Source organism: Hydra vulgaris, chromosome 05 (genome assembly GCF_038396675.1).
Source record: "Hydra vulgaris chromosome 05, alternate assembly HydraT2T_AEP".
Lineage (NCBI taxonomy): Eukaryota > Metazoa > Cnidaria > Hydrozoa > Anthoathecata > Hydridae > Hydra > Hydra vulgaris.
The window spans coordinates 19,206,383-19,225,000 of record NC_088924.1 but is presented as its reverse complement, the minus strand read 5'-3'; the positions used below and the strand labels follow the sequence as shown (position 1 = coordinate 19,225,000).

The 18,618-nt window shown below is 23.8% G+C and overlaps 1 protein-coding gene across 1 annotated transcript in view; it reads left to right on the top strand.

Moving 5' to 3' along the window:
- LOC136080228 (uncharacterized) overlaps positions 1–18,618 on the top strand; it is a 42,879-nt gene extending 24,261 nt beyond the window's left edge. The window contains exons 7-14 of the mRNA XM_065796842.1: positions 2,651–2,776; positions 5,796–5,835; positions 6,139–6,298; positions 7,508–7,736; positions 7,841–7,916; positions 16,299–16,348; positions 17,858–18,094; positions 18,217–18,618. Coding sequence (XP_065652914.1) covers positions 2,651–2,776; positions 5,796–5,835; positions 6,139–6,298; positions 7,508–7,736; positions 7,841–7,916; positions 16,299–16,348; positions 17,858–18,094; positions 18,217–18,290 — 992 coding nt within the window. The 3' untranslated portion in view covers positions 18,291–18,618. The remainder of the gene's footprint in view (positions 1–2,650; positions 2,777–5,795; positions 5,836–6,138; positions 6,299–7,507; positions 7,737–7,840; positions 7,917–16,298; positions 16,349–17,857; positions 18,095–18,216) is intronic.

The following is an 18,618-nucleotide window of genomic DNA, read 5'->3' as shown; positions in this document are numbered from 1 at the left end:
TAATTTGATTTTTTTTCAGAATTTTGTCAATATAAAAAATTAAATTTGACTTAATAAATAAAATTATTATAATGTATTTAACTTAATATAAAATAAATCTACCAAATAAGTATTATAGTCATAGCACCTTTATTTTAAATTGAAAAAAAAATTATTAAGTATTATGCTTCCATCATATCATGCAAATGTTATTTTTTTATTTATAATTTATAAATAAACAATGTTGCTTTATTCATAAATATTTTTGCATTTATTGCTAACTTATGTAAAGCTAAAGTTAAATTACGTTATTATCACAAAAATTCAACAAAGTTTTATTTGATGTAGTTTATTAAGGTTTTTAATTTCAAAGTGCTGCTACACACATTTATTATTCCTCCATGTTAAAAGCATGCATTGAAATATACATATAAAATAATGAAAAAAGTGTATATAAAATAATTAAAGTGACATTCATGAGTCATGTATATAAAATGAGTCATGAGTAATGTATATAAAATAATTAAAGTGACATTAATTCATGACATTCATGAGTCATTGCTCTGTAAACTTAATATTACTATCTCTCTAAAACAATTTAAAAAAAAAAATGGTTTTTGAAGTGGAAAGATATTAAAGAAAAAATGTATAGTAGGTAGTAACAAGTTTTCAAAATTTATTTTAATAAGTCTGATTTTAACAAAAACAAGTTGTTGTTTTTCTTTTGAATAATGATAAATGATTCGGATGAAGAATATTTGTTTTATTACTATATATTTAAGCAATCAAAATTTTGATATAAGTATGGGAATATTTGACAAACATTGTCAAATGTTGAAGCTGAAGTTTTTATAAAATGTCTTTTATATTATTTCAATTTTAAAAAAATGCTTTTTTAATAAGGTTTCCGAGCCAAAGTTTAGAAATAATATTATTTCCCACAATTATATCAAGTGTTTTCAAGCAAACCAAAGTTAAAGCTCAAATTTTTGTTAAGTTTAATAAATCACTTTTAGGTTTGAAAAGCAGTGAATAATAGTTAAAATGCTTGTAATTTTTAATAATTCCGTTACTTAATGATATTTTAAAAGCATTGGAAAGGCTAAGAAAGTTTTAATTAAAGTAAAGAAATTAATTATAGAAGCTGTGGAAAAAAAGGACTTACATAAAGATTTCTGAACTTAATTCTGCCATATTTTTAACTCAATATTTTTAATTTTAAAAAGTCATATTTTGAAAAGATTTCATCGCTTTGGAAGACTGAAAGTTACAACTGAAAAGATAAAATTATCAGTAAGTTATTCAGGAATAATTCTTGCAAGACTGCTGTCAAACATAATTTTGACATTTTATGTTATTTTAGGCTGCCCTTAGAGAAATTAAGTTCTAGAAAGTTGTGGAATAAATTTTTTTTCGGTTAGCCTTGTATTAGTCTCGGAAATAATGAAGTCAATGCTCTAGAAAGTTACCAAAGTTGTCCTGGAAAACCCAAAAAGTCATGGATTTTTAATTCTTTTGTTCTATTTGGTGCAAATTCTGTTATACTAATTACCTATTTTCCTTTTAAACAGTTAACTTAATTACTACTGTATTAGTATGTATCAAGTTCGTTACCTCTGAAGAATTAACTTAGTATTAATTTTGTTTAAAACAGTATTAGTATTATCCCGATTTTTTTTTTTTTTGTCACAATTTAAATTAGAAGTTATTTATTGTAATAATTAAATTAAAAATATTATTGTAGATTCTTTACTACAATAAAGCATTTATATTTATCATTATTATTATTTTGATTTATACATTTTCTCTTGACGTAAATATTAATTTATTTTAAACTTTTCTTTTCTTGTTTTAATAAATTTTTTTTTTAGTATTTTTTTGGTTAAATACTTTTAACTAAGTTATTATTTAATTAATTAATTATTTATCATTTATTTTATTAAATTACTATAATAAAACTAATATTATTTATTTCATTCTTATTATTTTATTTTATTAACATTCTCATTTTATTTATAAAAAGCTAGTTTAATAATGCTAATAAGCTAATGAGCATGGCCGTGGCACAGTGATTAGAGCGCTCGCTTTATAAGCAGGAGATCCAGGTTCGAAATGAGCTCTGGACATATTTTTGCATCACGGTAAGGAAGGAGGCCAGAACTTCCTGGTTTAATGCACTTCTGTGGTGCTCTGTGACAAGACCATTAGGACTTCTTGGGGCACCTAAAAAAAAACAAAAGAAATTGTCAAATACAATTTAGTATTTATTATTATATTTTAACTTTATTATCTCTCTATTACTAAATATTAATTTTGTTACTTCTGTATAAGTTTGCATTAACTTTGTCTAAACTTTTTGTAACTTTGAAATTTATCTCAAAATATTCTAAATATTAACTTTGTTACCTCTATATTAGTATGCATTAACTTTGTTATCTCTGTATAACTAAATATTAACTTTGTTACCTCTGTATTAGTATGTGTTAACTTTGCTACTTCTTTATTAATAAATGTTAACTTGGTTACATTCGTGTGAGAATAACTTGTGTTCAAAAAGATTTTTACTTGCTTGATTAATCAGTATAAAGTAGATTTTTTGTTTCTTTTTACTCAAGACTATTTTTTTTAACCAATTAAGTTTAATGTACAGTATTAAGTTTTGTTACTGTAGGTTCTTTGTTACAATGGAGCAACTGGTCAAACGGCAATACATCAAATGGCTATGGATTTACTAACAGAACAAGATATTTGGGTGATAAATGCTATACAGAACAAAAACAATGTTATGTATATAAAGGTATAAAAATACAAAATTGAGTAAAAATAGAATAACATTAAAAAAAAAACAGGACAAACATAAAACTTATAAGCTATAAAAAAATTAAAATTGTATCTTACATAAGTTTGTTATGTCTTTAAGCTCAGACTTTTTGTGTACACAGTAATATTTTTGGGGGGCAATTTTACTTATATTGCAACTCAAATTTATTATATTACACAGCTATCTGTTTATTCAAGACCTTTTATGTATTTATAAATACATTAGGTGTTATAAGTACCATAACCATATATGTAACACATTTACGCTACCCATAAGTCAAGTGTGGCTATATACACAATAACAATTTAAACAAAGTCCCTTGGTTTTTCACATTAATGAAAAAAAAATTATATTTATTGTTTTATATTCAACATCTAAGTATACATCATCTGAGTGTACAAAAAGTATACTTGAATGATGAACATAAAGCAGCTTGCATCAAATTTTCTCATTGTGGAAACTTACTTTTAAAAAAAAGTTTGAAAAATTAATTTATTGCATTCAGATAAATTGAAGATCTGTTATATTTTTTAAATACCCTTTGTATACTTAGACGATGAACATAAAACAATAAATTTTTTTTTTTTTTCTTTGCAATAATGTCAAAAATAAAAAATAAAAGCCAAAAGAGTTAGTTTAAATTCTTATTGTCTATATAGCAGAACAAATTGATGATTACACCAAGTTGCATGGTGTGTGAGTCATGTGTTTCACATTTGTAGTATCGACCACAATTTATTTTAAATAAATGCTTTATATCATTGATTTATAAGACGTTTTAAACAATTTTTGTAACATTGGTTCATAAGATATAATAATTGGTACATAAAAACATAATTTGTTTCAGCCAAATTTAATTTTTTACAAAGCAAGAAAAAGAAGACAATCTTTACAAAACATATATATATTTAAAAGAAATCAAATCTAAAGTTTAATTTCTTTACAATATACTTTTTAAATTAAATATTTTTGCCGCTCAAAAATTTTGGTTTTTGTAAATTGCAATAATTCTCATAAATTGTTGTTATACTTTATTTGTGTATTTATTGATGAACTAATGCAAACTTAACTATTTGTAATGCTTTACAACAAAATCAATCTAAATAATTGACACATTTTTGCAAAACTTGTTAAGTTAAACAATTTTTAATTTTTTAATTAGAACATTTTTGTTTAATTATTTTATATTTTATATAACTTAAAATGTTAATTTAAAATGTCTATGCATGATAAATAATTATTCTATTTGGTTGTTTTAAAAATAACATGAATAAAAGTAATTTTAACTGTATGTATAAGTTTTTAAATTTCAGATTTTATAAATTTAACAAGTTTGGAGATTAGTAAATTAACTAATGCTGTAGAGGTGTAATGGTAGAATGCTCGTCCATTTACATTAAACAAGAAGTTCTAAGTTTAATCCCCAGCACATTCCTGGTAGTACTGGGCTTAACTTGTTTCTCTGTGCAGTGGCCTTGCTTGTAAAAGTTTGTGTTTTGCGGTTATGATGTTGGGAGAGGGTTAGCCACAACTAAAGTAGCCTCCTTGACTATTAAGTCTAAAGATTTAATTTAAAATATTGTGTCAAGTAATTAGAACTTCAAATGTCAAAAAAAATTTTAATATTTTTTTGATTTAATCAACTCTTGTTCTCAATAATGCTAAGTTTTTCTTCTTTTTAATAATAATAAATGATAAACTTTTCCTAATAAGGTTTATTTCACTTTAGGTTGTTCACTGTATTATTAAAAAAGTTTTTCACATTTGGAATAAATGCTTTACCTAATAACAATGTCAATTTTGTTTTCTTTATTTTTTTTTAACACATTTTTTGATATTATTAACTAGCTTATTTATCTTAATGGTTAAATATTTTTTATAAAGCCGATGAACATTAAAACCCACCCAAAACCTTCAATATAATGTATTGTTGGAGGTATCTATTAATGTTTTTTATTAAAGCATTTGATCTATATAGTAATATAAAATTTTCTAGAATTCTTATCAAGAAAATATATAAGCTTAAATTACATAACATTATGCATAAATTAGCATTAAAATATTAATTTAAATTAATTTAGCTATTTATCAAAACTTAATAAATTTTAACTATTCTTTATAATGTTATGAATTTATAAGTGGAAACTTACTTTTGTGGAAATTTACTTTTTAAAAAAAGTTTGAAAAATCTTAATATAATAGGAAATAAAAAAATTAACAATTTTTAAAAGTAACAACAAAATGTTCAAGTAAAATTTTATTTTTTTTAAGTTTAACATCCATGTTTCAACCCTTTTGTGATTTGGACTGGTTTCTGTTATTACATTTTTTTAATTTTAATTGATATTATAAAGTATGTTGAAGCCATCCATGATACAATGTGATTGGATATTTAGGTTGCTATTGTTTAGTTTGTTTATGTGTTTTTTTTAGCTTTTAATTGATCATATTCAATAGGTAGGTGAGCATCAGACAGAAATAGTTGTCTATAAAATTTATTGTCTGTCTTATTGTCTTTTTTAAGTTTTTGAATTTAGCAATAAAGTATTAATGAAGTTTTAAACTTGACTTTTTACATTTTGATAAATAAAATAAAATTTTTTATTTCTGTTGAACATTGCTTAACACTGTTTCTATACAAGGGTATGATTGAATTTTGTTAAGGTTTCCGAAAATTCTAAAGTTTAGAATGACATTTAAATAATAATAATAATAATAATAATAATGATAATAATAATAACAAAGTAATAATAAAATAGGGAAACAAATGAATAGAAAAAGAGAAAATAATTATAGAAATCTCCCTCTCCCTACTAGAGAAAATAATTCTAGAAATCTCCCTCTCCTCTTCTAGGGCCACAACTAGCAAAATTTTGTTTAATTTATTGTTTTTTATGATACTATTTTGTCAATGTTGTTTAATATTAGTTTATAAACTATGTTTTTTTTTTAAAAAATACTTGTTTATAATGGCTGTATTAATGATATATTTTAGCTCCATTGTGGAATGTTTTTAATACAGTTTCTATGCAAGGGTATGTTTAAATTTTGTCAAAAATTAAGTTTTTTAGCTGCCATTAAAATGATGAAAGTTTCAGAAGTTCAATATTTTTTGTAGTTATATATTAAAATAAGGATAAAAATTATTTTTAAAAAATGTTTAAAATTGATATTATGAAGAATAAAAATATTTGAAATTATTTAACTTTTTTTTTTTCTCTCTCTTTAAACACTGAAAAAATCGAATAAAATGAGTTCAAAAACTTAAAAATATTATTTATTTTTTTTGCTTCTTGTTTTTACTTAGTACAATTTTAATTTAACTTTTCTACTTTTAGAAATTTGACTTTACTAAACTTACAAATTTATCCAACATTCATAAAACCATCAAATGTTAGTTTGGAGTTTGAATATTTTTTGCCGCCATTTTTTACATTTATATCTGATAGTGTTATTCAACGCTTTGTTAAGACTCAAGCCAATCGACTTAGGTATTCGGTAAGTTATTTTTAACATTTTTTTTAGTAATTAAGTATTAAAAATTCAAATTAGTTATAGTTAATTAAATAAAATTTCAGTAGTTATTTTACTATATTAAATCTCAGGATCTAATCTAAGTTATGCATTTGCCTAAGTAACAGAAACCAGAACAAAAAGATTCATAAAATAGATTTAATTTTTAAAAGTCTCTGGATAGTTTATTGGTTTTAAAATAAAGTGGTTTTTTATTATATGCTAATTTGTTATTAGTTTGTTATTTGTTGGAACATAAGTAACATAATTCAACTAAATTTTTTTGGAAAATAAATCGAAATAAATTATTTGCATTGCTACATGTTTATGCATTTTACTTAAAACCTCTGCAATTGCATCAGCTGAAAATGTTGATTTGATTATATTTCTTAAGCTATTTATTTTTTAACAAAATTAGAATATGAAGTAAACATAAGTCAAGGTTATTTTAATGGCATAAGGGACTTTCATTTATTGTTTCTTAATCAGATAACCACTATTTATCATTATCATCTTTAAAAGTGGAAATTTTTTTAAAAACAAATTAAAAAGGAACAACATAAGTTGGTGTTGAAAACTTCTATAAATTATCTTGCAAAGAATTAAATATTTCATATAATGTATCTTGCAAGACTTAAAAATTTAACATCTTTAATATCTAGCAAGAACTTAGGAATTTCAAATGAAGTATCTAGCAATAGTTAAAAATTTTACATGAAGTATCCAACAAGGAGTTATGAACTTTACATAAAGTATTTAGCAAGAGTTATGAATTTCACATAAAGTATTTAGCAAGAGCTTGGAGTTTTTTTAAAAGTCATGATTAGGAGTATGTCTTAAGATTTAACATTTTTTCTCCGTAAAGTTTAATAAATAAAAGTATAATAAGAGTAAAAAGATAATAATAAAAAAAGTTGTATATATAAAACTGCGTTTTCTTCTATATTTTTTCAAATATATAATTTATAACTAATTTAATTTAATTTATAACTTTTGACCTAGAAAGAATATATTACATATTTTACTATACATCTTGTATTTATGTCTTTGAACAATGAGAATGTTATCACTGCTTTTGACCTTATTACTAAAACGATTTTTCATGAGTTTTTTTTTTTGATTTTTAAATGATTTTTGTATAATTTTTTTATTTTTTAATCCTTTTTTTTTTTATAAAATTTTTTTTTAATTTAGTTTAACGGAAATTTTACTTATTTGGATTCATTTAATTACAATTTTACTGCTACTTATAACAACTCGTTGTGCCCAATCTCTGGTGTATTTACATTAGAAATTCTGTTGACGGTGTCGCTCCAAGTTGAAACAGAAAAACGTGAGAGAATAGTTAAAACATTTCAAAAGCAAGTTGAATGTTTCAACAATCCAAAAATACCAGTCAGTCAAAATCAACAATTTCTTAAAGGTTTTTTTTTTTATTTGTTTTATGAACACAATTAAACTTGTTTTACAGTTTACATTGTTAGTGTGTGTTTTTTTTCAAAGATATTTTTTTACTTTAATATATAGAAAGCTATGGGCGAGGAATATATTGGGATGAATATAACAATCATATATATGTATGTATGAGTCAACATTATCCCAGGTATGGAGTTGTAACTTTATATCTAAATATAGTTAAATGTGTTTGGGGATTTTATGTTGAACATAAATAAAGTAAAATCAAATCTGTTTTTCTGAAAGTAAAAGTGTTTTATTTGACATGAATTATATCAGTACTAATTATTTCTAAATTTTGTTGAGGAAATTTGTACTAATGTACTAAATAATAATATTGTTTTTTGTATATATATATATATATATATATATATATATATATATATATATATATATATATATATATACACACACACACACACTACCGGCAATTAATTTGAGACCAGTGATGTGAAAACAGTAATTCTATTAAAAATCAATTAAATCTATCAGTTATATTTTCGTTTATGTTTTTTTTTATCTCAGTGAATAAAGAAACTACAAATTAGTTCATGAAATATACTTTATTTAGTTTTCTTCACAAATATTTCTAAACAAATAGAAAACTTAACAAACATTAAAAAGTTAAATTATAAGGTCTTTATTATTTTGAATAAGTTTCAAACTTTGCGTTCATCAAAATAACCACCACGTTTCTTCATTACTGCTTCATATATTCTTGGCATACGAAAGATTACTTTGTTTAAAGTTTCCATGGTTACAGCTTTCCAAGCCTTTTGCAGTAACTCCCATTAATGTTCCTCAGATTTTACTTGGAATTTCTTCACATACTAGTCTATTTCATCCCAAAGAAGCTCAATGGGATTAAGGTCTGGTGACTGCGCAGGCCAGTCTTTTAAAGTAAGGGTTTTTTCTTGTACTAGTTGATTCAGATAATTTGTACAAAGTTTAGATTTGTGCTTTGGGTCATTATCTTGCATAAAAACAGGCTGGCGTCGAACCACCATTCGATGAGCAGATGGAGCGGCATGATTCTCCAAAATTTCACTAACTCTGATCAAATCTCCTATTTTGTGACCTGCAAAACAACCCCATACCATTATTGAACCTCCTCCATGCTTAACACTAGGCACAATGCACTGCGGAATGTAACGTTCATTCTGGTCCCGGCGTACAAATATTCTTCTCTTGTTGCCAAATAATTCAAACTTGGACTCATTGCTCCATACTACTGTTTTCCATTGACTTATTGTCCAGTTGGCATGTTTGCGAGCCCATTGTAGTCGTTTCACCTTGTTTGCTTTCCTTAGCAACAGTTTTTTGGCAGCTACATGTCCTCTAAGTCCAGCTTTCATCAAAGGGTTTCTTATTTTCCGGACACAAACAAGTTTTTCAGCAGTTTCATTGTATTCTCTCATTATTTGTGGAGCTGTTCATTTTCTGTTTGACATACATAATGTCGTAATACAACGATCACCATGTTCATCTATCTTTCAGGCTGTCCAGGTCGTGATAAGTCACAATATTGACCAGTTTCCTTGAAATGCTTGATTGTATTGTGAACTCCAGTCTTTGATATTTTCATTCTTTCAGCAATTTTTCTTTCTGAAACACCTTCATCAAGTAAAACAATGCGAACTCTCTGTTCAAAGCTTAATTCTCGAACTGGAGCCATTTTAGTACGACAAAATAGAAACTAAAAAAAAATAAACAGTTCAAATAATACAATATTTGTATATTCATTTGCAAGTCATTATATACTCTACTGGATTACATAAAGTATCTACAAGAAGCTAACAATCAGAAAAATTATATTTTCAATATCAATTACAAGTAATTAATCAAAATTAAGTAACAGTTAAAAATAATACTTGTATTGTCTTTTATGCTGGAAGAAATCAGCACATACACTTTTGTATACTTTTGTACATTAGCAAATTTTTGCGTGCAAAAGTGCCCATATCCTATTCCATCCACTTATTTATTGTGCTCTATTTATTTTTGATCCAAAAATAAAGAAGTGCAAACATTATAATCAGATATATTTATTTTTGAAATGTAAATACCGTTTTTAACTGCTGGTCTCAAATTAATTGCCGCTAGTGTATATATTTATATATATATATATATATATATATATATATATATATATATATATATATATATATATATATATATATATATATATATATATATATATATATATATATATATATATGTATATATATATATATTTATGTATGTATATATATATATATATGTGTATATATATATATATATGTGTATATATATATATATATATATATATATATATATATGTATATATATATATATATATATGTGTATATATATATATATACATATGTATATATATTTTATATATATATATATATATATATATATATATATATATATATATATATATATATATATCAGGGGTGGTCACAAGTTTTTTGATAAGGGCCAAAGTTAGCTTTTCAACTGTTAAATGGGGCCGGAGATTTTTAATAATATAGTTTTTTTTAAATATTTTATTTTAAAAAATTGATTTGCAAAGGAATAACACTCACACACACATATTTACTAGCTAACAACATATGCTGATCACAAGGTTATTAGGTATAATACAAATTATAGTTTATTGGTAATCACGAACCTGCCTTTTTTTCACAATTTTTTTAATGTCAATAGGCAACAGACTGGTTGCGATTCTTAATGTATTCTGCAAGTCAGTATCTGTCAGTACAGATCTTGTTATGGATTTTTCAAGTCAGTATCTGCTGCTTCCACAAAGTTAATTTCAACTGAAAAGCTAGAATAAGGTTTTTTTCAATTAATTGATCTTTCCGTTTGATCTAGAATGTTGTACATTTTTCCAATTAATTGATCTTTTCCTTGGAGTTCTTTGTTAAGTATATTGTAATGTTGGGTCAAGTCTACAAGAAATGCAAATTTTTCAATAAACTCTTTTTCTTCTAGCTCTGGTGGATAATTTTTGTTGATAATTTTGAAAAAATCCAACATATTTTGTCTCAAATCATAAGTTCTTTTCAGCATATTACCTCTAGAAAGCCATCTCACCTCAGTATAATAAAGCAGACCACCATATTCAGAGTCATTTTCAGCAAGAAAAGCCTCAAATTGCCTACTTCGTAATGCACTGGACTTAATGCTGTTTATTGCTTTAACTACTACAGACGTTACATTTTCCACATCCATAGTCTTTGCTGTTAAATTTTGCTGATAAATAATACAATGCAGCTTAATTAATGACAAGTTGTTTTCTGCCATTTCATTTTCCAGTCTGGAAACAACACCCATTTTTTTTTCCAATCATTGAGCTGCCACCATCTGATGTAATTAAAATTAATCTGTTGTAAGTCAAGTTGAACTTTTTAAAAACTTTCGTCATGGCAAGAAAAATATCTTCTCCTGTTGTTCTGCCTTGCATAGGATAGATGTCAAGTAGCTCTTCAGTAACAAGAAAATCATTATTAATACCACGAATAAAAATAGCTAATTGAGCAGTTTGTGATATATCAGTTGATTCATCAATAGCTATTGAATAATACTGAAATGCTTTTATTTTTTCAGTCAATGGCAAACTCAGATCATCAGCAATATCACATGTTCTTCGTGTAATTGTTTATCTTAAGAGGGAGATATTATTTAAAATTTTTAATTTTTCAGGACAAATATTTTTGAACACAATTTCAAGAGATTCCTTAATAATTTGCCCAACACTGAATGGTTTACAATTTTTAGCTAAAAGAAGACTCACTTCATAACTTGCAATAGCAGCATTTTCTGTTTCAGTGTTGCCCCTTTTTAACAAATCTTGTTGTTCAAATAACCTATTTGTCAATTTAATTGATTTTACTTTCCGCACCTTGTTGACAAACTGATTATAAGTTTTTGAATGTTTTGTATCATAGTGCCTCATTAAATTATATTCTTTGCACACTGAAACCGATTCATTACATATTAAACATACTAGCACTGAATTACATTCAACAAAAAAGTATTTAGTTTGCCATTCATCATTAAATAAATGACATTCCTTGTCGATTTTTCATTGTTTTGATTTTGAAGATGCCATTTACAATTAAAAAACGCAAATGGTAATTGCCGGCAGTGCCGGAAATTAATCCTGCGGTTAATTGCCGGCAGGATTTTTTTAATATATTTTTAATTATTTAAAGCAATTGTTTTTTTACAAAAAAAATTTTAGAATTTATTAATTTATAAATTTAAATATTATATCATTTATTAATATTATATATGTTTATAGTTTTTTTTATGATCTTTACAATTAACTGACGGGCCAGATAAAAGGTTGCTGAGGACCGTAGTTGGCCCGTGGGCCTTATTGTGGCCGTCCCTGATATATATATATATATATATATATATATATATATATATATATATATATATATATATATATATATATATATATATATATATATATAAATATATATATATATATATATATATATATATATATATATATATATATATATATATATATATAAATATATATATATATATATATATATATATATATATATATATATATATATATATATATATATATATATATATATATATATATATATATATATATATATATATATATATATATATATATATATATATATGAAGAGTCACATTTAAAAAGTTTTAAGAAAATTAATATTATTCATTTATAAAATTTTCATATAAAGCATAGAAGTAGATTAGAAAAAATTATTTCTTGATTAATTTATCTGAAGTTTACATTTTTAATAAACATTGGTAACTTTTATTAAAAAACATTTTTTTCTAAAAAATAAAAGATATGAAATAATATCAAAGTGCTGGCATTCAAAGAAATTTTTACTATCATTTACCGACACCAGGGACTGTAACCTTTGACGTCTTTTTGTTTTTGTTTTGTTTTGTTTTTGTAACGTCAGAACTTGTTCCACCGTAATTTTAATTTGTAATTTTTAAATGGTTTTTAAGTAACGAAATACACAATGGCTAATGATTGCCGAAAGGCATTAAACTCAGTGTTCCATCAAAAGTTGTTTTTATTCATTTTATATAAATAAATATTACTCTATTATTTAATAATATTGAGCACTCTTAAACGCACAAGAGTATTTGTATTATAATTATTATACCATAATAATGCATTATCTATTTTGTATATATATACATACATATATACATATATATACATATATATGTATATATATGTATACATACATATATATGTATATATTTGTTTTGTTTTGTTCTTCTTGTAATTCTTTCGATTTAAAACATTTACTAAAATATTACGTGAAAAAAGAAATAAATAGTATGATACCGTATATGATGTTTTAATGCTTATAATATTATTACACGTGCTATTAAAGATGTCGCTTATATATATATATATATATATATATATATATATATATATATATATATATATATATATATATATATATATATATATATAAATATATATATATATATATATATATATATATATGTATGTATGTATGTATGTATATATATATATATATATATATATGTATATATATACACATATATATATACACACACATATATATATATACACACATATATATATATATAAAAGTTATTCATCTGAATATTTATATTAATATAATTTTATATATATATCTATATATATATATATATATATATATATATATATATATATATATATATATATATATATATATATATATATATATATATAGGCTTAAAAAATGTCATTTTTACATTTATTTTATTACAAATACTATTTATTACAAATTTACTTGTTTATTGATAGGGATATTTTCCACTTTATATACATACTTATCTGATCATAAATACAAATTTGATAGAACCCATAGATGCAAAGCATCAGTTAAATTTATCAAAGCATTTTTTATTTGAGTAAAGATGTCGGATATACAAGTTTTTATTCAATTGCTACAAATGTTCGATAAATTGTGCCTTTTGATTATATAGCTTAGATATAAATATAATATTTGTATATTCAATAAACAAAAAATTATAAAACTATAAATAAATATTTTATAAAGCTGTCTCTGGTACAATCGTGCAATTTTTCTTCAGAAAATGTGGATGAAAAATGTATGTATAATTTGTAAGATAAAAAAAAATTCTAGTGCAATAAACTAAACTAATAAAAATATAAATAAAAATAAAAATGCAACTGAATTTATTGCAAAAGACTTACATATGTGTTTTTTATATGGATGGTTAAGCGCCAAACCAGCCTTTACAATGAATATGTTGAAATGAGATTTGACGCAAAGTTTAAACAAAAGCCACTAAACCGAAAAAATCAATTGCAGTTCAGTGCACTTAAAAATTTTAATTATAGTATTTTGGTGTTTGCAAAGAAACACTACATAAATCATTTTTTAATATAAACTAATTTTTTTCAACTTTGTTGTATAGGCTAGTTTGGCGCTTAACCATCCATATGTATATTTCAATCTTTGCAATGACATCGCAAATGGAGAAAGTGCTTGTTTAACGGTGAAAAGTAAAAAAAAAAAGTTTTTTAAAGAAAAAATAAATGAAAAAACAATTTCGTAATAAAAGATTAAAAAATAAGTGTATGAACAAGAATAAAGGATTTAAATAAATAAAAATAAAAATCAAGAAAAAAAACCGAAACAAATAAAAACAAAGTTTTTAAAAGTCTTCGAAAATGGAAAATAATAAAAAAGATCTGAAATTTTTTCTACCACCAATATTTTATGGAAAGAAAAGAAAAAGAACAATTTTAATTAATTTTATACATTGTTTATATGTCGTGTATTTATGTATATAAATTTTGTTGAATGTATTTTTTTTTTTGCATTTTTTTTTTGCATTTTTTTTGCATTTTTTTCTGTCAATTAAGTTGTTGCTTTTTCTATATCTTGATATTTACTTTTGTTTAACTAATCTATGTAATGTGTAAAATAGGCTTTAATATTGTATGTAGTAGTGTGTGTATATATTTTTTATTTAAGTTTGCCTTTATTTTGCTTTTTTATATTTTTCTGCGAAAATTTTTTTCTCTCACTGAACTTATGTGATTAAAATTTTTGCTTTCTCTTACATTTTTTTCTCACTCATCTTATCTCATCCGTTCATTCTCTTTTTTTTTTCATTTTTCTTAGCCTTACTCCTTTATATTTTTGTTCTGAATCCAACTTTTTTAACATTATTGTTCATATTACTTCTTTTTTTATTACTTGTATTAATGTTACTTTCTTTATTATTTCCTTGTTTTAATATTTTTTTATTTTAAGGTATCACTCGATTGACTGGTTTTTAACTATATGAGTGACACCGAACCTAATTTTGTAATTTATAATTAAATTTGTAATTTTGATTTTATGGTTAAATAAATGGATAAACATTAGTTATTGTTATAAGATATTTACTTTTTAAAATTCAGTTGCATTTTACTAAGTAAATTTTGCTATTTTACCAATATTGCAAAACTGCGAGGTTATAACAAAAATAAAACTAATTGAATAAAAAAGAATTGGATTTTTGCAGTAAATAAAATTGGAATTTTTATTAGGAACTACTTTAGTAAACTGTACAAATAACAATTTAAATATTTCGTCCTGAAAGGCTGATTGAGTTTTTTAACAATTTATTATAGCCAAAAAATGAAACGTTTCACCTTGGATTTACAGCATAGTTTCAGTGAATTTTACACAAAAATATTTTAAAAAAATAAAAAGGCTCGATTTTTTTTAAATATTTTTAAAGTAAGATAAGATTTTTTTTTTAAAGTTTTAAAACTTTTAAATGAAAAGATTCATAACCCTCAATGTTTACAGCATCCAAATGTTGTTAGTACTTACTCTCACTTGCCAAATAAGCTTTAAAAAAATCTTATCCTACTTTAAAAAAAAATCGAGAGTTTTTATTTTGCTAAAGTCTTGAAATATATTGGAATCATAATGCGCGATGACACTTTTTTTGACAATTTATTGGCATCGTAAATACAAGTGCAATTTGATTTTTTAATATATATTGTTATAGCAATCATTATAATCGCATGTTGCGATTATCCTACTTTTATTTTATTATATAATGGTTCTAAAAAATATTTAATTACTGAAACTAATTTTTGTCTTCAATTGTTCACGAGTTGGCGGACTACAAACTTTATGTCAGAAAGCATAATCTAGACTTATGATTTAATTTACTGATCTAGAATTCACACATCTTAACTTCTTTTAAACTTTTTTTTAACAACTCATCGCTTACACTTATTAGAAACATAAGATAAAAAAATGGGTCCAAGGGTCTTTCTGGGTCCTAAGATTCTGCCCCACAGGATCCTGTGTTTTATTAGTCATATGGTAAAAATTAGTTAATTATTTGTTATTGAAATATATGATTAAACATAAATTATGTTAATATTTATTATTGAGACATGTAAAACAAGTTTTGTTCTGCGTCATTCTGTTAGTTAAATACCACATTAAACATTAATAATTTACTTTAGTACAAAACCTGTATGTTATTTCTCTGATGATGAAGGATATTTATGGACAGGTGATATGATTTTTTTAATTATTAGTTTAATTTAAATTTTTTAACGCTATGAAAGTGAGTTTTTTTAATTCTTATCTAATTTTGCTATTAGAATTATCTATGGAGATTTTATTTTTAGAAAATATTAAAAAAATATATAACCAAAAAACTATTTAATGTAGAGAGCTCAGTGATCCCAGGAAAACCCTTTTACCTGCTGTCACTGGGTTGATCAGGAAATTCTTATTTAAGTTGAAAAATAAAATTAAATGTGTATTTTAATAATTGAACTCAGATTTTTTAAGTCTTCATTTTTTTTAATTTTGTAGCCATAATTTTATAGGTTACTACAGTTACTAACATTAATGCTAAACCTGTTCAACCGGTGTATACTTATTGCTAGAAAAACATGAAAAGTTATTTTGAGTTGATAAGTAGCAGTAAGAAACAGTTTTCTTTGGTGTATTGCTTACAAGACACCCAAGTTAAAAATAAGAGTTTGAAGAATACAAGTTTAAAAGTATTTTTTTTTCAGACAGTTGACATTTTTTTTTCAGACAGAAATTGAAAACTGCTCTAACTTGTTCTGATACAACATCAATTCTTTACTTGATGCTAAAAGATAAAAATTAAACTATAACAAAGCTTTGATATAAGACGGTTGAATATGGCTGAGCACATTTAATAAGTACTTTGATTTTCAAATTTTGTTGTTGATAAGTTTTAAGATGATTGAATGGGATTTATTAACTAATTAGATGTTTTATTAGTTGGTTATCCTAACACACTATTAATTGAATTAGATAAGTGTTTTGCCTTGTTTAGATTTTTTTTTAATTGAAGATCAAATTAACAAAACTCATTTTTAATATTTGTCGAAAAAAAAATTGTTTACAAAATTAATCACGTTCTTGTGATAGTTCCAAAATAACCTGTTATTTTGTTTTAAATTATGTTATGCATTATGCAGCAAGGAACATGCGAATCAGAAATCGGAATTTTCTTTAAGATATATCTCTACGAGCATTGATTTTTAAAAGTTACGTTCTAAATGTCTTTCAAACGCTTTTTAATCTACTTCTTAACGTTATTTACATTAAATTGTTTAGCAGACATTAAGAGTCATTTAAAACATGACTTTGAAAAGCAAATGCCCGTTGGAATATAAAGATAAATCATCAAAAACGCTTTTATAAAGTTGTTAAAAGTTTGAAGAATAAAAGTTTAAAATCAACGTTTAAAATCTATAAGTTTAAAATTTCTCTGAACAATTTTAAAAAAGCATTACTTCCCAAAAACTCCTTATAAAGATATTACAATCATTAACTTGTGTTTTTATTTAACTTTGAAAGAAATTCCTATTTCAGATGTTTATTTTTAAAAAAGATGAATCCGTAATGAAATTGTGTTATCTTGATATTATTTGAAGTTAAAATGATGACGAGGTTTTTATTTAGAAATTGAAATTCCCAGTTAAAAATATTTAACTGGGAATTTCAATTTTTCCTCCGCTTTATTCAATTTTTTTAGCCATGGATGTTCAGGTTGGCTCCGTTCTCGGTCGTCACTCGGTAACAAAAGAACTTTACGCGGTTCATCGAAATAGAAAAATGTATTTGATGTTTCATAATTACTACAAAAAATGGTTGGCAATAACCAATCAGCAGTTTTTAAACAATGCTTTCAACCAACTCAATTCAACTTTTGTAAAAAATTTAGAAGGCGATAATGAACAAATTTATACTCTTGGGCCATATCAATGGTTAGGTAAAATATTACGATAAATATTATTATTTATGATAATATAAATATTGTTTATAATATTTATATATTCTTTCCTGTACGTAATCGAATACTCTTTTATTTTTGTGGTTATTCCGAATATTTAGGAAACGCCGAAGGACTGTTTTTCCGAAAGCTGAAAAGCGATTCATGGATACAAAGAGTAAAGTGGATACTCTGAATTATTTTTTTATAAAAACTCTACTGAAGTTTGTATTTAAAAAAGATTATCCAAAAACGGTAATCTTTGCATTCCTGCAATTTACTTTATTACTTTTTGTTTTGACCTCGATGCGTTAGGCTATAAAAATCCATTTTCGTAACGAAACAATTTTTGAATTGATTCAATAATAATAAATTTGTATATATATTATAAATAATAATAAAATTGTATCAATAATAATAAATGATGTACATTTTACTAAATTGTTTTTTTTTTTATTATTTCAGTATTTGTAATTTTTTAATTGTCATGAAAATAATTTATTAACGTTCAAATAATCATATTA